The 26,440-nt window shown below is 35.1% G+C and overlaps 6 protein-coding genes across 7 annotated transcripts; 4 read left to right on the top strand and 2 right to left on the bottom strand.

The window, feature by feature from the left end:
- The first annotated feature begins 2,102 nt into the window (after positions 1 to 2,102).
- On the top strand, positions 2,103 to 4,144 carry LOC110413065 (ras-related protein Rab11C). The gene is made up of 3 exons (XM_021423787.1): positions 2,103 to 2,301; positions 2,383 to 2,594; positions 3,439 to 4,144. Exons 2-3 carry the CDS (start codon positions 2,430 to 2,432, stop codon positions 3,922 to 3,924), a joined length of 651 nt encoding a protein of 216 aa, XP_021279462.1. The 5' UTR covers positions 2,103 to 2,301; positions 2,383 to 2,429; the 3' UTR covers positions 3,925 to 4,144.
- Positions 4,145 to 4,278: 134 nt separating this feature from the next.
- Positions 4,279 to 7,191, bottom strand: MTPB1 (metal tolerance protein B1). Its single transcript, XM_021423786.2, has 2 exons — positions 6,935 to 7,191; positions 4,279 to 6,011 (listed from the first exon to the last, which is right to left on the bottom strand). The coding sequence occupies exon 2, from the start codon at positions 6,005 to 6,007 to the stop codon at positions 4,865 to 4,867; it is 1,143 nt and encodes a 380-aa protein (XP_021279461.1). The 5' UTR covers positions 6,008 to 6,011; positions 6,935 to 7,191; the 3' UTR covers positions 4,279 to 4,864.
- Positions 7,192 to 8,915: 1,724 nt separating this feature from the next.
- Positions 8,916 to 14,084, top strand: LOC110412203 (serine/threonine-protein phosphatase PP1 isozyme 2). The gene is made up of 4 exons (XM_021422711.2): positions 8,916 to 9,406; positions 11,240 to 11,799; positions 11,881 to 12,099; positions 13,741 to 14,084. Exons 1-3 carry the CDS (start codon positions 9,214 to 9,216, stop codon positions 12,052 to 12,054), a joined length of 927 nt encoding a protein of 308 aa, XP_021278386.1. The 5' UTR covers positions 8,916 to 9,213; the 3' UTR covers positions 12,055 to 12,099; positions 13,741 to 14,084.
- A 2,933-nt stretch (positions 14,085 to 17,017) lies between these two features.
- On the top strand, positions 17,018 to 19,871 carry NRPB7 (DNA-directed RNA polymerase II). The gene is made up of 6 exons (XM_021422943.2): positions 17,018 to 17,228; positions 17,600 to 17,765; positions 17,885 to 17,935; positions 18,728 to 18,793; positions 18,882 to 18,950; positions 19,552 to 19,871. The coding sequence occupies exons 1-6, from the start codon at positions 17,113 to 17,115 to the stop codon at positions 19,612 to 19,614; spliced, it is 531 nt and encodes a 176-aa protein (XP_021278618.1). The 5' UTR covers positions 17,018 to 17,112; the 3' UTR covers positions 19,615 to 19,871.
- A 264-nt stretch (positions 19,872 to 20,135) lies between these two features.
- CRR2 (Tetratricopeptide repeat (TPR)-like superfamily protein) lies at positions 20,136 to 22,416 on the top strand. Its single transcript, XM_021422891.2, has one exon. The coding sequence runs from the start codon at positions 20,172 to 20,174 to the stop codon at positions 22,125 to 22,127; it is 1,956 nt and encodes a 651-aa protein (XP_021278566.1). The 5' UTR covers positions 20,136 to 20,171; the 3' UTR covers positions 22,128 to 22,416.
- LOC110412361 (myosin heavy chain-like protein) lies at positions 22,414 to 26,424 on the bottom strand. 2 transcript variants are annotated; one of them, XM_021422892.2, is made up of 15 exons: positions 26,264 to 26,332; positions 26,050 to 26,137; positions 25,908 to 25,954; positions 25,389 to 25,478; positions 25,227 to 25,280; positions 24,890 to 24,967; positions 24,738 to 24,806; positions 24,511 to 24,666; positions 24,294 to 24,414; positions 23,987 to 24,027; positions 23,580 to 23,669; positions 23,379 to 23,483; positions 23,072 to 23,236; positions 22,748 to 22,857; positions 22,416 to 22,658 (listed from the first exon to the last, which is right to left on the bottom strand). In XM_021422892.2, exons 1-15 carry the CDS (start codon positions 26,297 to 26,299, stop codon positions 22,583 to 22,585), a joined length of 1,326 nt encoding a protein of 441 aa, XP_021278567.1. In that variant the 5' UTR covers positions 26,300 to 26,332; the 3' UTR covers positions 22,416 to 22,582. The 2 variants fall into 2 exon arrangements, with proteins under 2 accessions (XP_089639052.1, XP_021278567.1); XM_089782926.1 differs by lacking the exon at positions 23,072 to 23,236 and having other exon boundaries at positions 22,414 to 22,658; positions 26,264 to 26,424.
- Positions 26,425 to 26,440: the final 16 nt, after the last annotated feature.

Consider the following 26,440-nt stretch of genomic DNA (forward strand, 5'->3'; position numbering starts at 1 on the left):
GCCCCCCTCCCAGTCATAAGAAACCGATCGAAACCGACCGAAACCGACTGAAACCGACATTCAAAAAAACCGACCGAAACCGATTTTATACTATGACGGTTCGGTCGGTTATATCCCAAAAATTTTTAATCAATTTTTCGTCAAAACCGACCGAAAACCGATCGAACCGACCAATGCTCACCCCTAGCATCTTGTGTGGTGCCTATTGTGTTCTATGCTCATCATTCATCATTATCATGAAATGATGATACTTCCATATTTATTTTGTTTAATTAATTAGTAGTATCTCCATGATCCAAAGTTGCAAATTAATTGCTTTTGTTATATTTTGATATTTTGGATTTTCTATAAAATCATTTAGGTTTTATGTCACGTTATTTGAAAATCCAATTATATTTTATAATATTTCAAGATTTTTAGAGTTTATAATAAGTCTTGAATACTTTTGAATTAAAAATTGTTGAAATTATATGTCATCAACCACTCTTGGAATTACTCATTAAAAATAATTGAGTTTGATGCCACGTGTCAATCTATTGCAAAATTGTAAGTTCAAATTGAGGTATGATTTATGTTGCCTTAAATTCATTAAAAATATATAAAAATGTCCTCAAATCATTTTTTATATAAAAATAATATTAAATTGGAATATATATTGGTCCAAATTATGTCAATTTTATCAAAGATGAGCTAAGTGATGGGAGAATACAAATTTGAAAGGTTTTCTTAAATTAATAATAAGAAAATTAAAAGTCAATATTTTCAATCTCTAAATTTTGAATTTGAATATCAAATAAAAAATGGTTATTCTCATTATAAAACTCCAAATTGAAATAAAAAAAAGATACTAATAAAAGTTTATGTTGAAATATTAGATTTTAGCTAATATGTAAGTTTATTCTGATTGTAGTTGCCTTTAAGAAAGGCCTTCCCATATGTGAGTGATGAAATTAACTTGTTATTTGAAACTAGAAGCATAATATTATTAGCTTCTAATTATGGTATTAATTTCGTGGATTATCACGCAAATAGATGCATGCTTACATCAATGAAAATTAAGTTAGCTCTTTAAACTTTATACTTATGTGTCAACATCATTTCATTAATTGTGATTACAAGTAGCTTTTAAGATCAAATAAAAAATATTAGGATTATTGATTAAATAGTTATTAATATAATAATTTTTTATAAATACTTTAAAAAGTTGTTAAAGTATTTTTAAAAAATCAAATACATTTTTATTTTTTATTATATTCAATTAAACACTTGTATTTTTTATTTTAGACTAATATATAAGTTTTTATAATTAATAATTAATTAAATATTATTAATCAAAATAACACTTATTATTTTTATACTTACGTGACTATAACATGGAAGGTCAAAAGTTCATATGGACATGTCACCATGACACATTAACATACTAGAGTACTATTTAATATAACATGTTGACATGTCATATTAGTACCATACATAAAAAATAATAAATTATATTTTGATTAATAATGCTTAATCAATGGTTAGTCATAAAACTTATTTAATTTAAAATTAAAATATAAAATATTAATTAAATACAATAAAAAACTTTTACTTGAATTTTTTAAATAATTTATAAATTTTTAATGAAATGACAAAAGAATCTTAATGCCATTCATCACATGATTTAAATAACCCATGAATGAAATGAAACAAATATAAAAAATTTATGCAAGTGACATGATGACATGCAGAGCACCGATCTTTCAGCGTTGACCAAATACTATTTGATCAACATATTGGAACCGACTATGTTAGATCTAACGGCATTGAGAATAAAAAGCTATTTAGAAAATGTTGAAAGAGAGTAGATCTGACCGCACCGGATTGAAGCTCAAATAAAAGGAACAATTGCGGGGATCGGACGTTGGGGTGACACGGTAACATACATCCACTGGCACTGGCGAATCGCCCGCCTGCCTGCTCTGATTATTTCGACCTTTCCAAACTGTCCTTTTAACAAAAATGCCATTTGACGACACCGTTTTGAATCCTCCTCCCACCAAAAAACCAAAAACCGTAATAAGAAAAGGAAAATCTATATATTTATTCTGGTCGGTTTCAAAAATCAAAATCAAAAGCCCCCCCTCGGTCCCCTTCTCCACCTCTCTCCAATCGCCATCGTTTTTTCCGTTTCCTCTCATTTCATAACTCCTTTTTTCCTCTTTCCTTTATTTTATTTCTTTTGAATTTTTCAGTATAATTACGCCAAAATTATCAATTTTCCTTTTTCAGAATTTTCTCTTCTCGATCTATCCGCTTCGGGTAAGTCCAGTCGCTTCCAGATCTCTCTCTCTGTTTTTTTTTTTTTCATTTTTTTTGATCGTTGATTTTTGGATCTTGCAGGTTTGAGAGAGAAGAGATAAGACATAGTGAGAGAGAGAGAGGGGGAAATGGCGCATAGAGTAGATCACGAGTACGATTACCTTTTCAAGATCGTGTTGATTGGCGATTCTGGAGTTGGAAAATCGAATATTCTCTCTCGGTTCACCAGAAACGAGTTCTGTTTGGAATCTAAATCCACTATCGGCGTCGAGTTCGCTACCAGAACTCTCCAGGTTTTTCCATCTTTTCAATCAACTTGCTCTTTGTTGTTTTGTTTATTTTCTGTTGAAAGTATAATGGTTCTCGAAGTTTCTGTACTTTTACCTGAAAATTCTCTTCACTTTTCATGTTTTCAAGTGTGTTTGAACACTTCTGATCTGATTTAGTGTCGGGAAATCTTGCATGATTTAAGTTGACCGTGAAATCTTATGTTGATTATTAGATAATTATATGGTTTTAGCATGGAAGTTCATTTTGAATGATGTGTAGTGAGCTAAGAAAGAAATGGTTAGGTAGTGATGATCATCGAAGGGGCTTTCGCGTCATTTCCTCTTAAATCTTGAAATCATATAGTTGAGTTTGAGATGATTGTTCCATCTCTATTTTGAGTAACAAATTCTACATGTCACAAATGTTGAGGGTTGATCAATTCAAAGTCTTTTCGTGCTTTTATATTATTTATCAGGCTACTAGGCTCGAAGGACTAGAAGGCTTTTGTGTTTGTGAGAAAACAACCGTCTGTTTTTTTTTACCCCTCTGTTGGCAGATTATTTTATTGAATTGAAAAGGAAGTTATTTATTAATCCAAGCTGTATAGTGCTGTTTTGTTCCCATTTTTAATAATAGGGAGTATATTGTTGTTGTTTATGGGTCCATGATATAATAATTGAGTGTTTGAGGCTGCAAGAAGAACACTTTCTTGCTCTTGCCAGCCTGTCATATTCAATGTATTAGAACCTTCTTTGACCCTTTATCATTAGTAATCATGGTATTGGTAATGCAGTTTGGTAAATTGTTGGTTTGTGTTCTACCACTAATTTCTTTCTTTTTCTTTCTTTTTTTTTTCTAATGAAATAGGTGGAGGGAAAGACTGTTAAGGCACAGATATGGGATACGGCAGGTCAGGAGAGATATCGGGCTATCACTAGTGCTTACTACAGAGGAGCTGTTGGTGCACTTCTTGTCTATGACATAACCAAGAGGCAAACCTTTGATAATGTTCAAAGGTGGCTGCGTGAGTTGAGGGACCATGCGGATTCCAACATTGTCATCATGATGGCTGGAAATAAATCGGACTTGAATCATCTCAGAGCCGTCTCTGAGGAGGATGGTCATGCTCTGGCTGAGAAGGAAGGTCTTTCGTTTCTTGAGACGTCAGCACTGGAAGCAACCAACGTCGAGAAGGCATTCCAAACTATATTGAATGAGATCTACCATATCATAAGCAAAAAGGCGTTGGCAGCACAAGAAGCAGCTGCTAGTACTACAATTCCTGGCCAAGGAACCACCATAAATGTTGCTGATGCATCTGGGAACACTAAGAAAGGATGCTGTTCCACTTAAAAAAGTGATAGGTTATATTTTAGGAAGGGAAAATATTTGCTAGCAAGCAGGCCTTTTCGTTTTTTTTTTCTCTTTTATTTCTCCCTTTTCTTTTCTTTTTTCCCCACCCTTTTTCAATTTTTGGCTGAGAGAGACACATGTAGAATACTTATTTTTACTTAAATGAGTTGTGATAAGGAAGCTTGTGATATTTTAAACAACCATATTGGTGTTTGTAGGATGGAAAAGACCTGCTTTTCCTTCTGCTCATCTCTCAACATGTTTCCCTGAAAAAGTGGAAGTTGGAAAGGTTCGGTGGGAAGTTGCTATTACAAACAAAGAAGCTTAATTTGTTTTATGTGATTAACTCACTAACTTGTAATAAAAGCGTGTCCCCTTCTAAGACTTACTCTCCCTCATATTTTTCTTCAGGGCTGGGTCTGTCTGTTAGGACAATGTATGGCTTATTTCAACTTTCATGGTTGTGAGAACTGATTGACCTGGTCTCAATTGAGTAGCTGGTGAATCTCGTCCGCAGGTTACCTTGTCTGAATTGACTCGTTCAAATGAATCTAAAAGGGCCACAAAAGAAAAGGGTATTTAAAGCCCCATAAACTTGGTGGCTGTCTGACCAAAAAAAAAATGGGCACCATGGAGGTTGCTTCGTGATTGATATGTGCAGGTACAAATGGGGCGTAACCATCTCAGAACGTTCTATCCAATATCCTTGACAGAAAGGCTGATGGGGAATCAAACCAAATAGCCGATACGCATGCACATTGCAGGACAACCAAGTCTGGTTGCTCCAAGCCATCGGACGCGATAATATACCACTTATGCTGAAGAAACAGCAAAACTCAAGAATCTGGTATGTTTTTTAATCTACATTCTCAACACAGAGTATAGAGAAGTAAATATAAAGGTATCGGTTACCAAGATTTGTTGAGAAACTAGTAAAAGACTATTCGATTTGTATAGTAATGTGATAAATTTTGTATGTTTTTTCACAGTAATCCCTGATCTTGCTAAGAATTTCATTAGAGCTGGCTGCCGGCTCAGCTACCACATGGCAGGACAATACAAGTTTCCCAACGGTTATAGCCCATACATGGAGGTCGTGAATGTTTTGGACTCCCTTGATACCCTTGATACCACTTTCGAGTGTATCAATGTTAATGTCCTTCGGTGTCTTTTCCATCAATATGCCAAATATATCTCTAAGCATGGGTAGAGTGGCAGTCAGAGCAAAAGTAGAGAAGACAAGAGTACAGAGAAGATCGACCGCCAACCAGTGTGGTTTCATCCATATAACAGCTCCAGCAATCATCACCCCAACAGATTGAATTAGGTCAGCCATGACATGCAAGTAAGCTCCTTGGAGATTAATGTTCAATATCTTGGCCTTCTCTGGAGTTCTTGGCACCAGACTAGTCTCCTCTTCTTCAGCTGAATCACAAGGTTTCCCTCCCTCACGGTCATGATGATGGTGATGGTGGTGGTGATGATGATGATGTGTGTCCCCACAACCATCAAGAGTGTGATCATGACCCAGCCAAAGGACCATAACTAAGTTTATAATAAATCCAAATGCAGCAATTGCAAACATGAGTGCCCCATTTACCTTTCCATTTTTGTGGAGAATTCTGTCAAGTGCTTCATAAATTAAGAGTGCAGATATAAGCCATATGAGCTGCACAGAAAAAAAAGCACCCAGGACTTCAAGACGATTGTATCCAAAAGATTGGTATGAGGTTGCCTTCCATGCGGAAGCCCAGACTGTAAAAAGAGATATGGAGAATCCAGCAACATCAGTGAGCAAGTGGGCAGCATCCGTGATAACTGCAAGACTGTTGGCTTTTACTCCACCAGTAATCTCTACCACCATAACCATAAGATAGAACACAATGAGCCCAGAAAGTTTGGTTGCTGACTTCCGTCGTTGCTTTGATTCCAAAGTAGTGTTTTCTTGCCTGGAAAAGGCACAAACAGAGCAGCATTGTGAGTCTGGTGGCATTGAAATGATATTACTTCCTTCAGATACCATTGGCATCTCAATGCTCTTCTGATCCTGAGATCTCGAAATGGAGACTGCATCATATTCCATCTGCCTGGACAACAGGATCATTAATAAAGTCAAACAAACAAACAAGATGAGAGAGTAAGACCTTTATACAGAACCCACAATTTCAATCAAACTGCCAGATCAGGAGTTCAAGAGGTTAGGCTAGAAATGGCCATGTTTGATCAATTAAATTACCATGGTCAAGGGCATCAATAAACGCTTTGAGCATGAGATCAATTACATAAGTTTGGCAAATTTAAATTATAAAGCCATGGTGACTTAGCTTGTAATTTTTCATGAAATAGTAGTAGTTTTTAAAGTAGGAGCAGATGGACAATTGCTGCAGGCTTCAAGCACAACCAAAACTTTTAAATAAACAGGACCGAGCAATTTAAGATTTAATATAAATCATCCCATATCTCTTCCCAATGAAAAGGCATATAATACCTCACAAGCTAACTGAAAAATCTATGAATATCAAGATCCACCTGCAAAGGCATAAGGGATCAGCCATGCTGATCTATTCTCACCCTTCAAATCCTCCTCAAGCCACACCTTTTGAAGTACCATAATATAGCGATAGAACCACTGCAGAGGCCTATCAATTCCTCTCTTTATGCAGTCTTCATTTTTCAAACATAGCTAGCCAAGATTCCAAAGGTGAATTGTTGCTTTTAGTCCTAAATCCTGCCCAATATTTACTTTTCTGATGCCTCTGAACCTCAACTCACTCTTATTAACAGCATTCACGTTTCATAGTTTCAGCATATAAACACAAACCCCAGATAAACCCATATGGGCAGCACAAAACTTTTATGATCCTAACTACAATTCAAATGCATGAAAAGAATTAAAAAAACACCATATTTTCACCAGAAATCAAATACCCATTTCAGGAAATCCCATCAGAAACCCGAAACACACACAAAAAAAGAGAGCACAAAATAGGTAAAAGTTGATGAAACTTACCTGAGACCCAGAGCTGAAGGAAGAATGAAAAAAAAAACAAAAGGAGATCCTTACTTCATGAATTGATTTAGGTCAGAGTATATAAAAGGATAGCTATAAGGAAACATATAAAGACTGTGATTCTTTTTAGAACTTCCCTTTCCATGTATTTTTTATGAAAGCCCACCAGAGACGGCAGGTTTGGTGGCCGCCATCGTTAAAAAGACGACAAAACATAGAAGAAATTCGCCTTCAATTTGTTCCAATAATTATTTCACTTTCCCAGTTCCAAAGAAGATGGAACGCGAGCATTTATAGGATGAAGTTTAACGGCCACGTGCTCTATAGCGATTGGGCAAAGGGGTTTTACGGACCAAACTGTGGTCACTTGTGTCAAATAAAAAGATGAAAGAAGTAAACGAAAATTAACCAATTTTCTTTTTTAGCTTTTCAGTTTTTATATCGTTTTCTATTATTGCAAAAAAAAAAAATAATTGTCCAAAAAATTATTTCAAATATAAAATATTTTACAAATTAAAAAAATATTTATTGATTACATAAAATACCTTATATCCTTTTTGAGAGATCTAAAATTTTTTTCGACAAATATAACAACTACTCTTATACTAAACTTAACACAATAAATTTAATAAATATTAATATTTAATTTAAAATATTTAAAAATATTAATATTTAACATTAAAAAAATTTTAAGTTAAAATATTAACATTAATATTTAAATTATTTAATATTATTAAAATTTAAACAAAAATTTTAATAAAATCATTCAATACAGTTAATATTTTTATTTATAAATTAAATAAGTCTTACTAATAATTATAACAACAAATATTTCAATAATCACCTTTTAATGGATACACATATATAAATATAGGTTTTAAATATTTTATACAATTGATAAATATTAAAATTTTTATAGTACTATGGTAAAAAAAATGATGAGATAATTTTTTTTTTAAATTAAAACTTCCTTTTATTATAATATATGGTTAAATACTTTAAAAAATATAAAAATTGATTTTCCCAATTTTTATTTTCATTCTTAATTTTTAATGTAAATACCAAATGACACTATTGTTTTGTAGTCAATCGCATATTTATCATTTTAACATTCAAATAACCTATGATTTTGAAAAATATTTTTCATGACATGATTTAAATAATAAAAAATATTTTTGACAATTTATCCAATTAACAAAAAATATTAAATTTTTCTATAAAATATTTTACATAGAAAAATTTTTGTCCAACAAGATATTTTCTGATCCTTTTGTTTAAGTTACTATCTCGTTTATTGGAATGAAAACTTAAATCAAATATTTCATTACATTAGTCAGTATAATCAAATTTAACAAAATAAGGCATAGTTGACAAAATTCTCACTCTAATAACCCGACCAAACAATTCAAATTCATTAATTTTCGAAAACATCATTTATATCTCGAATCTAAATAATTGAAGTAAACCGATTTTATCTATAATAACCAAATATTTATTCTCCTGTAAAATTTGTAAACTCAAACATATATTAAAATTGAAATGAATAATAGTTTTGATTTGAAAAAAAAATAAGTTTATTTAATTTGGATATTAATATCTATACTATAGCCGACAAATTTGAACAAAGTTTTCAAAGCCTTCGCCATAACTGAAACCAAACCTAAGCTACAGTCTTTATCCATAACACCACTTCAATTTGTTTAGATCCTAAATTCATGGTTATCAAATTTTCCCAATTTTTTTTAAGATAAAAAAATTACTATTTATTATTTATATTTTTCTCTAGTCTTGCATTACTCGATTTTCTAATTTTCTTTTATAAATCATAAATTGATATATATTCAGCGTGAATCATAATTAAGAAAAAAATTATTATTAAAAGAAAAATTAAAAAGAAAAGAGGGGCATTTTCGAAATTTAAGTAAAAATCGATGACATTTATTGATCTTGTCTATAAAAAGGGGAGCGGATTTATCGACTCTGACGAAAATCATAGGCTTCTCCGCCACATCGGAGTTGCAGTCATCACCGGCTTTACTTTAAAAATTTTAAAAAATATTTTATTATTTAATATATTTACAATACTTTTATTCCACACAAGAAATAATTAAAAAAAAAGGCAAAGAGAAGAAAAGCCAGGCCACATTCTTCTCCGCCTCTTTCTTTTCAAAGAACCCAAAACCGAACTCATTTCGAAAAACCCAGAAGGAAAGAAAAGAAAAAAAGATAAGAATTTTGGGTTTTTTTTTTATTGGAGAGATTGATTATTGGACCAAATTATGGGATCTGTTTCAATAGAGCCTGCTGTTTTGGATGATATAATATGTCGTTTATTGGAGTTTAAGCAAGGGAGGCCAGGGAAGCAAGTGCAGCTGATGGAAGGTGAGATCCGTCAGCTTTGCAATGTTTCAAGAGAAATATTTCTTCAACAGCCTAATCTTCTTGAGCTTGAAGCTCCCATCAAGATCTGTGGTAAGCTTTATTATTATTATTATTATTATTTTGATTTTTCAATAGAAAAATGGTGGAGATTCATGTTTTGGGTTTTGGGTATATTCGTTTTGGATTTGGGTGCTTTGGATTTTGATTGGATAAGGGAAAAATTGAAATTTTTTAAGCAATGTTTGTTTTCTCTTTAGGGATTTGATTGAATGAGGGAAAAGCTGAGAAATTTGAAATTTTTTTTTGGGATGATTATGTTTGTCCTTGGGGTGCATTGAGGGTGCTATTCATTTCTTGCTTAAATTGCATTAACTTGAAAATAATGTTTTTCGTGTTGTTCTTGGTACGATTGGTCTCTGTCTCTCTCTTTAAAATTTTAAATTTATTAGAGGTAAGATGAAAATATGGGATTAATTATGGTTTAGAGTAAATTGAAAATGAGATTGAATGATGTGATTATGTAGTTTAGTAGCTATTGGTTGACTCTGCTATGCGTATAATCTGAATTAGATGAGAGATTGATAATAGGAAATTGTAACCTTCTTGATGCATTGCATCTTTGAGATTTTAGTAGGTTTTTAATGCTATAGGGTGGGAGCTGCAGTCTAGAATAAGTACAAGTATCGTTTTAAACTGGGTTAGCCGCTTCCTTTTTTCTTAGTTACTTGCGGATGCCGTGGGTTGGCTGGAAAGTCTCCTAGGTGGGGAAAAGTTTGGCAGTGCAGAGTAACGAATGGGGAAAGTGGGATACTTATGTTAATCATCAAGGACTATTCTACGGATTGTTGATTGTTTAAAGTGGAAACCATAAACGCATAAAAGTAAGGAGCCCTAGCATTATGGGAGAATACACTATAAATGAGGAAATGAAAAATAAAATGCATTATGTAGAAATGTTTATCTTGACTTGCACGATTAGGTTAAGAAAAGAAAATAGGTGAAGGTACTGTTATCATCCAATGTTCTTTGCTGGAACAATCACTTTAGTTGGGAGGGTAGAAAAGATTGTTGGAACATTTTTACTGTAAACATGATAATTTTCATTTTCACTGTAAACATGATAATTTTCATTTTCTATCAATTTGATTAGATGATAAAATTGATGAGCTGGTTGCCCTTTGTAGGAGGACACAATGTATTAATTTATGCCCTTTAAAGGAGTTAAAATAACTGCTCGTACACAATCACCTTATTCAATTACATTTCCTTTATATAATATTGGTGTTTTGGAAATTGTCAAGTCTATGCAATAATGCAAGTATCATCCTTGCCTGCCTAAGATATATTGTGTTTCAGTCTGTTGCATTTTACTTCTTTGTCTATGTACATGGGTTTTTTGCAATGGCTTCTATATGATAACTAATTTTGGGTGCTTGATAATGCAACCTCAAGTTCTTTGACGACTGTTATAAAGCTGAACCCAGTTTTTATGAAAATCAATGGTGAGGAATCCCTTTTAGTGTTGTGACTGCTTCCATTATAAGTACATAGGACTAGATGATTGCTCATCTTGTTGAATCCAGTTTAATCCTAACTATCTTGTTTGGTACTACTTGGTAGTTCCAATTATGAATAGGTGAGGCAACTCAGCCTAAAGAAATATTGGAAATGCACGGCTTATTAGTTCACATATTGGAATTGTTTAAAAGTATTAGTTGAACAAACTTCACTTTCAATTTATGTGGGCGTAGGTGGCAATTATATCAAAACAATATAAAGTGAGGAAACATTGAATACAGCTCAATATTTCTCATGCTTCTTAAACATCCGTTCTGGAAATATATCTTCCTAATTTTGACAATTGGTGTTAACTTTTTAAGAAAGATCTTTTAATCTCTGTTATTCTTATTTTTCTTCTTTCAGGTGACATTCATGGGCAGTACTCTGATCTTCTGCGGCTTTTTGAATATGGTGGTTTCCCTCCTACTGCTAATTATTTATTCCTGGGGGACTATGTTGATCGTGGCAAGCAGAGTCTAGAAACAATATGCCTTTTGCTGGCCTATAAGATTAAATATCCTGAGAACTTCTTTCTTTTGAGAGGGAATCATGAATGTGCTTCTATTAATCGGATTTATGGATTTTATGATGAATGCAAACGAAGGTTCAATGTGAGACTTTGGAAAACCTTTACCGATTGTTTCAACTGTCTACCAGTGGCTGCTTTGATAGATGACAAAATATTGTGCATGCATGGTGGCCTTTCTCCTGATCTAACAAATTTGAATCAAATTAGGAGTTTACAGCGTCCAACTGATGTTCCAGATTCTGGTTTGCTTTGTGATTTACTTTGGTCAGATCCTGGTAGGGATATCAAAGGCTGGGGTATGAATGATCGAGGAGTCTCATTCACCTTTGGGCCAGATAGAGTCTCTGACTTTTTAATGAAAAATGATATGGACCTTGTTTGCCGTGCCCATCAGGTTAGGGACATTTGCTATTTTCTTCCTTCTTTATGTTTGTGAGTGTGTAAGCTAAAGAGCTGACCATGATGCTTCTTTCAGGTTGTTGAAGATGGATACGAGTTTTTTGCTGACAGACAGCTTGTTACGATATTTTCCGCTCCAAACTATTGTGGCGAATTTGATAATGCTGGTGCAATGATGAGCGTGGATGAAAGCCTAATGTGCTCTTTCCAAATTCTTAAGCCTGCAGATAAAAGGTCCAGGTTCATTTGATGCACATGATGACTGCTGTCTCAGTTCGTTCATAGAATTGCTGATGTAAGTTTTAATCCATCATTTTTATTACATAACCTTGTAACCGTAGAATGGTTGTGTGATATAAAATCATGAAGTTAATAATCTATTTTTGAGAGTTTGAAATGTTGTTCTCTATGTTGATTTTTGCTGATTGTCATTTGTTTATGTTGAATTCTTTTAGGGGTTGCTGTAATTTTTATTTCTATTTCCGCTGATTTGAAGCTCTACATGAGTTGAAATGTCAAAAATGTGAAACAGTTTTGGTGCAGAATATTGTCATAGATAACTGATTTCTTCTGGATGATTCTATGAGACTCCGCTTTTGTAATTGGTAGAACTCTTAGAGTCCTCATCAGAGAAATACTGTACTTTATAAACTGTACACCTAAAAAAGTGACATTCAAGAAAACAAATAACTTATCAATCCTGTCTAGACACAGATTTGAGTTAAATTCATCCTGTGGAACAACATTGTATATCACTTTGACCTTTGTTCTTTAATTTGATGCCTGCATAATCTTAAGCCCTAATTCTATTAGGTTAGCATCATGAGCTGTGCTCTATCACCTTCTTCCCCTTTGAAACTTTAATTAGTGATATGAAAAGACACCCAACATTGAACTAAGTACTGATTCAGTGGTGAATCAAAAGAGTCACTATCTCGATGAAGTGAAGTTTCGTTAATTTACCCAATTACAGAAAATATCATTGCTTGTAGCATAAGTCATTTCTTCTTAACTTAATTTTTCAATGATGATTTTACAATCTCTAGCATGAAACTACCACCTCTGCCTTTTTCAATGATGATTTTACAATCTCTAGCATCAAACTACCACCTCTGCCTTTTGGGATCAGTGTTCCACCATCGTTGTTGCTAACGCTTTGCAATCCCTCTCTGTCACAACTTGTTCTGTTCATCTACCATGGCTAGTGATAACTGAAGAAACAACTCTACATTCAGCATGTATTTTGTCTGTTTGTCCCAATTAATACCAACGAATCTGTTGTCAGTTGTGCTACAGTTCTGAGGAGTACCTTACCAATTTACTGCTTTATGGCTTCATAAACCCAATGCTCTGCGTTAACCGCTGAATTCTTAAGTTTGTTTTGGTAAGATTTGGTTTAGAATAATTTTTTCTAGTTATTAACATGCTGAGAACCCTTGAACACTAATTATACCTATTCATTATTTTTTTAGCGGGGAAATGTTAACAGATGGGAAATTTTCTATGTTCCTTCCGGTAATTGGTTAACTGTCTTATGTAATTCTACCAACAAAGACCATGCATTTGTGATATAGATCATGTAGATCACAGGTCTCTATGCTTGCAAGTTTCAAACTGTGTATTTTGGTCTGTTATCATTAGCCATCGTTTCTTGTGTTTATATACATATATTTGGAATTCTTGCATAGAATGTTATACATATTTTGTATTGTTTGTCAGCACATAGTCTGTCTTTATTAAGCATGGAATATTTAGTCAAAACTTGTAAGGGCCTTGAAAGCTGTTTTTATCATTTATTGCAACTATTCATTTGTCCCATATGTAACAATATTTGTGATTGCCGGTTTGTATCATTCCTTGTAAACTTTTGATCATCCTTCCAATTTATGAACCTTAATTCCCACTGTCTTTGTTGATTTTGACATTTTTCTTGCAGTCTGGTTGTGATTTGAGGAGAAACCTTCAAAGATCAGAACGCTGGTGTTGGAGCAACTTCAAGATCTGCGATCTTTGATCTGCAATATGACCAATTCCTCCCCATGTTAAGGGTACAGGTTATCTGTTTAAAGTATTGTATTCTAAGAGACAAGCTTGAGTATCTTAGTTTGGAGTAACCGTCTTTTAGGGCAACAACGAAGGCCACAAATATCATTCTTTTCAATTAAAGATTCACAGAAATCCCAATGACTGTGTACATACATTATGGTCTATAAGTGACCGTGTGTGTAAAATATGGATTCCACAGGAAGATTTTCTTAATCACAAGAGAATTTTCTTTCACCAGTTATCTTTGTTGTAAGCGTTGCATGAGGTATGTTGCTTTTTCATGGCCTCTCTGAGCCAGTAACATACTAACATCAGCTAGTTTCTAGAATGAAACAATGGTTATTACTGATCATAAACCTCAACAGTACGAGTCAGAACAGATTCTTTTGACATCAATGAAGGTTCTGTTTAGGGTTTATAGCTGCGCGCTACCCTTATAAAAAAGATTTCATTCTTGAATTTGGGATGGCAACGATCTCCTTTTTGCCATTTATGTAAAGATAACAGAGTGGATTTTGTTTTAAATGAAAAGTTGCCTGAGAGATTTCTTGCATGACTACCCCAAAGCTTTATTTAAGAGATCAATAACAAGTGCAAAATCTAATACCATCAAGACTCTAGAGCAGAAAAGCTTGCATCTCTTTGGGGACCTTGCACAAAACTTTTGCCATTTGTCCATATAACGTGCGCAGATGAGGCTCAAACGGACGCCTAGCTTGGAAGACAAAAGCAAACGAGGTTCAGTTTGCTTAAGTGAACTAGAGAGTAGCCTCGCAACCTCTCTCCACATGTTCTGCCTTTCCATTCTCGTCCTCTTCATGCGAAGAGTCAATCAAATGACGTATCCTTTACATCTTTTAAGTGTCAAACTTTGCATGTGACTGAACCCAAAGCTTTTACTGCATTCGGAGAGTTCAGGCATTAACTTCAACAAATGGGTGAACGAGGAAGCTAATCGACACAACAGATTTTGCATGTCGGCGGTGCAAGTTCATATGCGTTTAAGACTTTTGTAACTTCCTGCAAGTTTTGGAGGCTACATAACTGAGTTTTTGCCACTCTTCACTGAACCAAAGCACTTGCTTATACTAAAATGAAGATGCTTGCACTGCTTTCACAAATATTGCTGCTGGTGTTTACAGCAGAAAGCGGTGCATTTTCATTTGCCACCGTTTCCAGTGCATATGAGAGGGTAAATGATCATCCTGCAGGCTATGCAAAACAAGTGACTAATCATGAATCTACTCTATCCATAACGCGAATAGGCTATGGTCAGTCACCACCCTTTCGTGGGTACCTGCCTCCTCAAAGTCCACCATCAGTCCGATATCCGCCGCCCTCTCATAGGTATTTACCGCCAATTCAAGGTCATCCATCACCTATTCACAGGCATCCTCCTCCTAGCCAATACCCACCACCCACTCAAAGGTATCCACCAGCAACTCAAGGTCACCCACCACCTAGCCGATGTCCTCCACCCACTCTAGATCATACACCACCTACTCGAGGCCAAGCACCTCCTCCAACGTATCCACCACCATCTAGATACCCTCCACCCACTCAAGGTCATCCACCACCTAGGCAATACCTGCCACCCACTTAAGGCCACTCACCACCATCTAGATACCCTCCACCTATTCAAGGTCATCCACGACAAAGGCAATATCCGCCGCCGACTCAAGGCCACTCACCGCCTCAAAGCTATGCTCCACCGTCAAGATACCCTCCACCAACTCAAGGTCATCCACCACCAAGCCAATATTCGCCACCCACTCAAGGCCACTCACCACCATCTAGATACCCTCCACCTACTCAACACCATCCACCTCCCACTCAAGTTCATCCCCCACCAACCCAAGGTTATCCACGAAATCTTCCGCCCACAAAGTATCTACCACCTTCAAGAACTCCTCGTAGGCACCCTCTGCCATCTCATTACCCTTCCCCATACTCAGCCTCCACCCTACCATAAAGTATCATCTATCCCAAAGCGGCGTCTCAATGCCGTACGTAGAACCAACAACTCCTAACTTTTGGGAGTTGGTAGTGAATATGTATAACGAATGAATGTAGTCATGTTGCTATTTCTCTTGCTGTACATCTTCGGTATAATGAAAACATGTTACCTTGTTATCAATAATACCACTTTTCGTGCCCTACTACAACATATTTGGATCTAGTTGAAAGGAGAAATTAAGGGGAAAACAAAGGGAGTAATGAAAAGAAGACAACAAATTAAAGAAAACAACTCAACAAAAGAACAAAAAATCTATTTATTAATGTCTGTGTATCTCTCTTAATGTTTTGTATCATTAATATTACGAGGAGGAATGCCAATGAGCATCTTGTAATTGATACATGATTTATTTCGATTAAGTAAAATTAAAATACTCTATAATCATATTTGGATAATAAAATTACTCTTTATTATTGGTTTGAGTAGGGTTTGAATAGTAGTCTTAGGATATCCACTATTTGAACGTAATGATTTTAAACATTAAATTTTAGTTTTATGTATATTATAAATTTCTTATAATAAATTATTCTAAATAGGCTTTTAAAATTTAATTTATTTTTTATGAATTAATTTTAATTTATTAATTTAATTTTCATTGGTAATATGCATAAAAATTATTTAAAATTTATTTTATTCACGGTAGTGTCTAAAATATTCAGATACGAGTTTCCTATCAAATAATAGAGTTTGAAGTAAGATATTTTGAAAATAACAGGCACCTTACCCATATGAGCCATGCAATTGAACAAGGAATAATATTTTTAGAGATATCATATTAACACAGTTTCTCCTAAATTTTTTAAAAGGATAAACAAGGGAAAAATATGCTACTGATGAATCTCAACCTTTTAATTTTTTAGTTCATTTTAAAGAAAAATCATACCAACTATGAAGAAATGCAAAACAACTCACATAAAAAAAAAAAAACAAAAGGTCTAATAAACTATAAATATAAGTTAAATTAATTCTCGGGCCACAACCCAAATGTTGGTTGCAGGCAACCCATCAAAGGATCAACCAGCCCAAGCCCCAAGCCCAATCCTAAGACCAAGGAACAAGAAAGATAAAATCAGGGGCCCTAAAACCAAAGCCATGCGGAGCCCAAAGAATTGAACAGCCCTGAGAAAAAAGAAACCGACCAAACCAGAAACCACCCTTCTAAGTTAACGACGTGACACGGCGAGACCCCAGTTCTCTCGCGAGAAGAACCAAAACGAAAAAAAAAACAAAAAAACGAAAAAAACCATGTTTTTTCACATAGTATTGGAGAGGAACATGCAGCTGCACCCACGCCACTTCGGTCGTAACCTGCGGGAAAACCTGGTATCCAAGCTCATGAAAGATGTTGAGGGCACTTGCAGGTTCTTCTTTCCTTTACAATTTCAAAAGGGTTGTGACTAAAAATTATGTTCTTGCTCGTTTTAGGGTACTTTTTTTTTTTTTTAAAAAAAAGAAAGAATTCAATTGAGCTGATTTGATTAAATTTTCGAGGTGGTTTTATAGCTTCAAGAGGCAATAAATGTAAGATTAAAATGGGTTGTTAGCTTTTTTAAGCTGTAGTTTTATACATCAGTTTATTGGAATTTTAACTTCTATTGTTCCCCTTAAGTTCCCAAAATCTTAGTCATAGTTGTGGATGAATTGGGTTTTGATTATTTGATTGGTTTAAAGAATCTTAAAGGGCAAACATGGCTGAAAGGTGTACATTGGTAACTTTGCTAACTCTTTGCAGTGGTAGACATGGTTTTGTGGTGGCAATAACGGGTATAGAGAACGTTGGAAAAGGTTTAATTCGAGACGGGACAGGGTTTGTGACATTCCCTGTCAAGTATCAATGTGTTGTGTTTAGACCATTTAAGGGGGAGATCTTGGAAGCTGTTGTTACTATGGTGAATAAGGCATGTATCCCTCCTTTTTTCTAGTCTGATTTATTTATTCATTCTTGTTAATATGATTCTTTGCTGTTGATTTCTGTCTTTTTTGCATGTTCCTAACTAGTTTCGTGGTTTCCATACAGATGGGATTCTTTGCAGAAGCTGGGCCTGTTCAAATTTTTGTTTCCAACCATGTAAGTCTTGTTTCCTTTACATCATGGCATCTGTTAGGGAATTCCATGTTCTTTTGCCATGGAATCATTTTGTGTAATCCCTTTCAGATTTATGTTCTATGTTGAACTTTGGCTTGTAACTTCTTATTTAGACTGCTTCCCAGGTTCAAGTTTTGCTTTCTTTTTGACCTTATTGGACTCGATATAGTTATTTGATGAATGTTATGTTCTGTATCTTAAGATAAAGTAGAGATTATAAGAAACATATACTATTTAAAGGATTGAATCTAAGATTATCTGTACTTGAACAAGAGGAACTGAAATTATCCTACTGGATTGACTTTATAGAACTAGTTTCTTTGTGAGGGAGACATTATTCTGTTCTGGTGACACTTAGGAGAGAACATGAATTTAATGTTTTGAGATTCTTTGTCTTTCACCTTGGCAATCTGGGTGATGATTTGTTTGAAGATTTGAGTTCAGTTGCTTGGGTTTGCAATCCACAAAAGCTAGAAGTAAGAACTAGGAAGTTTTCTCATCTAATATGTGAGATAGGAAGACGTAGCTGCGTTCGTATAAGCAATGCCTATATGAATATGTATCACGAATGATGTCAATCAAATATAGGAAACTTTTGCTTCTTGGTGGTATTTCTACTTGATTAATATTTGCATACGTGACTTGTTAATTATCATGAAGTTTCTTATTATGTAAGCTTTGCCATATTCACTCATTTGAATTACGGGATATGCTCATAATTCCCATTTTTACCATACCCTTCCACATGTTTAATTGAAATTTTGTGTTTTTCAGTTGATTCCAGATGATATGGAGTTTCAGTCTGGAGATATGCCAAATTATACTACCTCCGATGGATCGGTATGCTTCAGTTCCGTTTTAAGGCAAGCAATTGTTAGTTATCTGTTGAAGAAATTTTGTTATTTACTTTATCACCTATGTTTTACAGGTTAAGATTCAAAAGGATAGCGAAGTGCGCTTGAAGATAATTGGAACTCGAGTAGATGCTACTGAAATAGTATAATCTTGATCCTTTCCTCCTTCCAATTATTATCCCACTAGTAGTTTTTATAATTATTCCTGGTGCTTGTTCGTATTTGGATAGAATATCCTAATATAACAATGAATCACAATCTTGTCACTTTAAGTACGAAGCTGATGAAGAGCTCTCTTAAGCTCACTAACAATTTTAACTAGTGACTGATTGCTGCAATCTGGGGATAGTTGGTGCTAGGGAGAGTTATGTGTTTAGTATTTAGTGTATCTACAGATTTTCCAGATCGTGGCCTGCTTAAACAGGTTATATTTTTCACTAGGCTGCATTGGAGTTTGAGTTTCTTAGTGATGCAATTGTGACTCTTATTATGGATCCTTATTTTTTTTACTTTGTAAGCCTTTTACATGCTTTTAGAACTCTATATGAATTAAAATCCGTGTTATATGCCCTGAAAATTTACATCTGTATATGGTTATGCTACAGTTATGAGATCAAAGATATCAAATTCCGATTGAATATCAGAACACTGCATGAGACTTGTGTTGTTTGTACTTGTTGTAAGAAATTACAAGTTTTTATGTTATTCATGTCTCATCTGATAGTAGTGATCTTATTCTTGCAGTTCTGTATCGGTACCATAAAGGACGATTTCTTGGGTGTGATTAATGATCCCACAACAGCTTAGTCAGATGTTGGATGTTGTCCTGTTGCATAAGGATGTTTCGGTTTCCCATGGTCTTGTAACTCTCTTGGGTGCTTCTTCTCTTGTATACTTTCCATGGACATGGATTCTTTTAAAATTTTCAAGCTATTTGGCGAATCAAGATGAAATGAATGGTTGGGTCAATTGAGTTTTAAAGAGTCCCTGAATTATTCAATCAAATTTTATCTATTAGTTATCTTATTTATATCTAAAGATTAAATGGAAGTGATTCAAGTTCATATACCTGTGTAATTCAAAATTATCTTTATATTTTTTTTTTGTTTTTTTGTTATTCAGTTCAAAATTATATATATATTATATATGGAAATATTTGTGAATAAAAAATGGTTATATTGCATTTTAAAAAGAGTAATTCTAATCCCTAAACAGAAGGATTTGAGTTTCTGCGAGAGCTTTTCCTTGGCACATGCTATTCACGTGATAAAAAATATCTATATATATATATATATATATATATAAAAGTTATAGAGATCAATGTTTCTTCGACAGACAAGCTAGGAGTGCTTAGGTCTTCACTGATGTGGGCGTTTTACAGTCCCCAGCCAACGCAACCACCGTCACTGCCCAACACACCTCGTACTTCACCCAAACTACCTTCCTCTTCTCTTACTTTAAACCCTTCCATCTCCACCTCAAACGTCAACAACAATCAACTAATCCAATCCTTATGCAAGGAAGGCAACCTTAAACAAGCCTTCAAGCTCCTTTCCCAGGAACCCAACCCTTCTCAAAGAACCTACGAACTCCTTATCCTTTCCTGCGCACACCAAAACTCCCTCTCGCTTGCCCAATCCCTTCATTCCCATATTTCCCAAAATGGGTTTGACCAAGATCCTTTCTTGGTCACCAAACTTATCTCTATGTACTCTGCTTTGGATTCCGTTGATGATGCTCGCAAGTTGTTCGATAAAACGCGTAAGAGAACAATTTTTGTTTGGAATGCGCTTTTTCGAGCGCTAACTTTGGCTGGTTTTGGAGAAGAAGTTTTGGGTTTATATAGACAGATGAATAGAACTGGAATCCCATCGGATAGATTTACTTATACTTATGTGCTTAAAGCTTGTGTTGCTTCTGAGTGTTTAGTTTCGCTTTTAAAGAAAGGAAAAGAGATTCATGCTCATATTTTGCGACATGGGTACGAAGCGCATGTTCATATTATGACTACTTTGGTGGATATGTATGCGAGGTTTGGTTGTGTTTCGAATGCGAGTTTTGTGTTTGGGGAGATGCCCGTCAGGAATGTGGTTTCTTGGAGTGCAATGATTGCCTGTTATGCGAAAAATGGGAAATCGTTTGAGGCATTGGAGCTTTTTAGGGAAATGATGGTTGAGACTCATGATTCCTTTCCAAATTCTGTTACCATGGTTAGTGTTCTTCAAGCTTGTGCAGCGCTGGCGGCTTTGGAGCAAGGCAAGTTGATTCATGCTTATATTCTCAGGAGAGGGCTTGATTCAGTTTTGCCGGTTATAAGTGCACTTATTACAATGTATTCACGATGTGGTAAGCTTGAATTGGGGCAACGGATTTTTGATCAGATGGAGAAAAGGGATGTTGTGTCATGGAATTCATTGATCTCAAGTTATGCAGTTCATGGATTTGGGAAGAAAGCAATTCAAATTTTTCAAGAGATGATTCATCAGGGTGTTTTGCCAAGTCCTGTAACTTTTGTTAGCGTTTTAGGAGCTTGCAGCCATGCAGGTCTTGTTGAAGAGGGAAAAAGGTTGTTTGATTCGATGCATAAAGAGCATGGAATATATCCTAGTGTCGAGCACTATGCTTGTATGGTTGATCTTCTTGGTCGTGCCAATAGGTTAGAAGAGGCAGCTAGGATTATAGATGAAATGCGGATTGAGCCAGGGCCTAAGGTTTGGGGCTCACTTCTTGGCTCATGTAGGATCCATTGTAATGTTGATCTAGCAGAGAGAGCTAGCAGTAGGCTATTTCAACTTGAACCCATCAGTGCTGGGAATTATGTACTTTTAGCTGATATTTATGCAGAAGCTAAGATGTGGGATGAGGTAAAGAGAGTGAGGAAGCTGTTGGAAACTCGCTCACTGCAAAAAGTTTCAGGCAGAAGTTGGATTGAAGTCAAAAGGAAAATATATTCATTTGTTTCAGTTGATGAGTCCAACCCTCAGATCGAGGAAATCCAGTCGTTTTTAATTAAACTCTCTGCAGAGATGAAGGAGAAGGGATATGTGCCCCAAACTAAAGTCGTGCTCTATGATCTCAACGAAGGAGAGAAGGAACGGATTCTACTGGGTCACAGTGAAAAGCTGGCAGTTGCATTTGGACTCATCAATGCAAATAAAGGGGAGACAATCCGGATAACAAAGAATTTGAGGTTATGCGAAGACTGCCACACGTTGACAAAGTTCATTTCCAAGTTTGCAAATAAAGAGATTCTGGTTCGTGATGTGAATCGCTTCCACCATTTCCAGAATGGAGTTTGTTCATGTGGAGATTATTGGTAGTTATATCTTTTCTTCCCCTTTTCGTCCTTTGAAGTTTTGGAAAATAAGACAAAGCAGGGTTTAATCTGTGTCATAAGACTACAAAGAGATTCACAGTTGTATAGGAAACAAGCTTAATTGGTTTGTCATTGTTATGTTTTTTACCTCTTTCCCCCATAATTTAAATTGCCAGTTCTTTATCCGCTTAGTCCCGAACAGGGTCTTTCCTAGTTATCCAAACTGTCTGCAAAAGACAGAATTTAAGGATTGTGTTGTGAAATAAAGAATCGCTGCTGGTCTTGATCAACAATTTTGGTAGAATTGATTCCGAGGGCCTAGAGTTCAACTCTCGATTACAATGGTACACAAACTACTGCATTGTCACTTTAGCTACTGTTTCAAATGAACAGAAAATGCACAAATTGGTGCCACAAAATTCCAAAAACGGATTACATCATGCAGAATGCTCATTGCAATCACTGGACAGAAACGGAGCCATCTTGCTTCATTTTGATGAGACTGCTTTCGATGTTGCGGAGAACTGGTTTATAGCTGTGACATTTTGAATGAAGTTAGTATCTAGAATCTTGCGGGAGATGTGTTTATAAATTATTAGGAAGGGTAAAGAAAGAATATCTTACAGGCGCGCAAGACTGTTATATGCTTGTGTTGCTTGTTGGAGACGTGCTGAAAGCTGCATTACTTCTGCTGATAGTGAATCTGCTCTGCTCTGTTCTTGCACAAGTTGGCCCTAGAAAAGATATACAGCACAACCACAATAATATACTCTTATCTGAAGGGTCAAAAGGATATTTGACGAAAAAGAGAAAATCCTGTAATATTTTTTAAGAAAATAAACAGATAAAACCCTATGGGATCTATCCCACTTGATTGGCCTAACAGTTCTATGTAGAGTTCTAAAGCATACAACACATGTCAAAATGATTTCCTTTTCAAACGCTAACCTTGAGGGAGAGAATTTCAGTTGTACTAGCCTGTGAACCAGTTCCAGTAACTCCACCTGAGTGGAATGCTAAGGAACCACTTTTAGACAGCAATCTAGCCTGCTCTGTTCTTAAGTTATCTAGAACTCTACGAAGCTCTTCATTTTGTTTAAGACAGTCTTTAACCTGCAAAAACTTGGTGCTCTTAATCAAAATGATGCATAGAATCCTGATTGGAAACTAGAATACTAGAGATTTATGCCATTTGTAGCAAAGTTCAGAAAACAGTTCGCATAGAATCCTGCAGACATTAACATTTCATGTTTACCTGATTCTCCCATTGTTTTGATGTGGTCATTGCCTCTTGACAAGAAGACGAGAGATTAGAATTTTCCTCAAAAAGCCTTTCTATCTCTGAAGATTGGTTATCAATCTGCCAATGTGAAAAAGCAACTTTGCCTCAACATAACAAATGCAGTTTAAATTTCTTACTCATACTGTGTAAAAAATAACATAAGCAAAGGCTTACCTCCATTAGAAGTTTCTGTCTACTACTTTCAAGTCTCTCCACTGCTACAGCCAAATCATGCAGCTGTTTCTCAAGTTTTTCCTTATCTTCCTGTGCAATATAATTGCCTTAATGAAGCATAAATCTCTTTATGATTGTATCATCAGTACATGAAATGATGTAAATGACCAAGTTTCAATAAGAAGCAAGAATGAAAATGAGCAGGCAGGGGCTAGAAGGCAATAATTTTCATTAAAACAACCAGAAAAGTTTTCTTTTCCTTTTTGGGTGGAAGGGGGCACATAATTTACATGCATCTTATTATAACACAAGGTGGTACAAATGCAAACCAATGTAAGTTATCATAAAACATGAAGGCGCTAAAAACATTTCCGAAACCGGTTAATAAACTAAAGGCACTATCTTACCACAGAAAATTCCTTGCGGCTCACTTTCTCCGAGATGCCTTCTGCATTGCAGAAACAGGAATCAAGAGTACCATGAGACAACTTAATAAATTACTTGTGAAAGAGTAATGCATCAGGGTTGCTTATGTTTTATAGTAACTACGTCTTCATGCATTATAAAACAGATATGTAGGTTTCAAATGAAGGAATGGAAGGGACGATCTATCTTTTATTTTTTTTATTTTATAATGTTCAGATGCATAAACATGTACAGATGCGGGCACATATTAAAAAAATCATTGTTGACATTCATCATTTGTCAACGAACCGCTTTTGGATAAAGCAGTAAGTCTTTCTTCCAATTCCTGTTTTTCCGACATCAGGGCAGATACCCGAGCTTGCTCCTCTGCCAATTGTTGTTGCTCTTGCTGCCTCGACAACGACTCTTGCTGTAATTTAGAAAAAACCATGAGTGATCCACACAAAAAAAAAAAGAAACCACTTCAAAAGGGATACAAGGAAACACAAACTAAGCTCATTATAACCTGTAATTCAGACTTTAATCTAGTTAACTCCTTTTCTAATGCTTGTAGTTGATCTGGTGAACTTCCCATGGTGTTTATTCCACCAAATGCACTACTCATCACTTGTTGCTGCATTGCATTTAGTTCTGCTCTCAAGGCTGCTGCATCTTCCTCAGCCTAAAGCAAATTCCATGAGTAGAAAAAGTTAAGCTGCTTTCATGTACCAAGAGTAGAAACAGCTTACTTACTCTGTATTGCTCATCTTCGGCTTCCTTCAAACGTTTCTTGAGCATGCGAAGCTGGGCTGAGAGGTCCTCCTATACTAAAACATCAGACCGTGTAAGCAAAATGAACAGATTGAAGATTTTACAACAAATAAAATGCAAGAATAGGCATGTACCCGTGCAACAACAGCTGCATCTTTCTCCATTGCAACATCCCTCACAGCCTTTCTTAGAGATGGTACGGTGTTCTGCTCCTGCAAATTATCACAATTTGAATGTAAATAAGCAGACCAGAGTAAAAGCATCATCAAATTTTTTAACCCATTTCATATCACAGTCCTGAAGGTGAAGTAGAGAAGAAAGGACGCAAACCAACCACCCATGAAGAAACTTGTCAACAAAGAACAGTGTCTAACAATACAAGCCCCTCCAACGGTACCCAGTAAAACCAGTAATTTGCAAAAAATATAACAAGTAAGCCATGCTGTAAAAAGATTGAGGTGTTCAATTTACCAGTTCATTAAAGCATGCTTGCAGGGTTTCATGCTCAACTTCCTTTGTTTGAAGCTGAATCAGGAAAAGTAACACAAATTCAGCACATATTTTGCAATTCCCAAAAGCTTCCTTTAACTCTAAGTCCCAACATAAAACCTCAAGCAATATGAAATATAATACCTTCAAGGATAATATCTTGTTATTTTCCTCGAATTCTGCATTTTTCTTCTGCAAGTCCTTCAGCTGCGATACTAAACCACTGACATCGGCCTGCACTACCAATAAAATAGCATGAGAATAATATAACCACCATAATGCAATGGTAACAAAAATAATGTTATAATCTAAACCTTCTCTGTGTACTCAATAGTTCTGATTTTCCAAAAATCCCTTATTTTGATAGAACAAACTAAAACAATTTCACCGGAATTTTCGACATCGAATTATGCATGAGAATTTAAATGCAAAGCTTCCATGATACTGAAAAATAATAGTAAAACTACACCACACGCAAAATAAAAAATCCTTATTTTCCTTGACTCTCTCAGCATCCAAACAGATAATAAAGAAAAAAAAACAAAAGAACTGAAGAAATTTTATGTAGTCCTTTTCAGCTAAGAACTTAACAAATTCTAAATTTCCACCGAAAGTAAAAATGTTCAAAATTTAAAAAGCAATAAAATTAAGATTATGAAATACCTCAGAGAGTCGATTTCCGCTTTCTGATTTCTTCATGACTGGAATATCTGCAAGCGCAAACAAAATTAAAATTAAATATAAAAAGTAAAGAAATTAGCAAATAAAGTTTTCTATTTTAAGGAAAAAAAAGTGGGGGAGAGACCGGTAGGGATTGAAGCCTTGGTGAGATCAGATCCAGAAGAAGCTTTGCTCATTCTTTCGGCGGCTCTCTTTTGACGAATCTCCTCCAGCTATTCAAAATCATCACAAAAACAATAATCAACAGCCAGAAAAAATTAATAAATATTATCAAAATTTGGACTTAAATCAATACAAAATTCTATGGAAAAAAATGTTTGGAAGAAAAGTTTTCTTACCGTTCGTCGACCTAGTGAAGCATGATGAGAATCCATCACAAAAAAAACCTAAAAGAAAGAATTACAAAGGAATTATTTTTCTTTTCTTCTTTCTTCTTATTTATTTTGTCCGAATGCAGAGAATTCGGTTTTTCAACTCGAGTTTTGAAAACGGTTCACAGAAACAAATTTGACTTC

Source organism: Theobroma umbraticum, unplaced genomic scaffold, assembly GCF_002168275.2.
Source record: "Theobroma umbraticum cultivar Fairchild unplaced genomic scaffold, ASM216827v3 scaffold_95.0, whole genome shotgun sequence".
In the NCBI taxonomy this organism is placed as follows: Eukaryota; Viridiplantae; Streptophyta; class Magnoliopsida; order Malvales; family Malvaceae; genus Theobroma; species Theobroma umbraticum.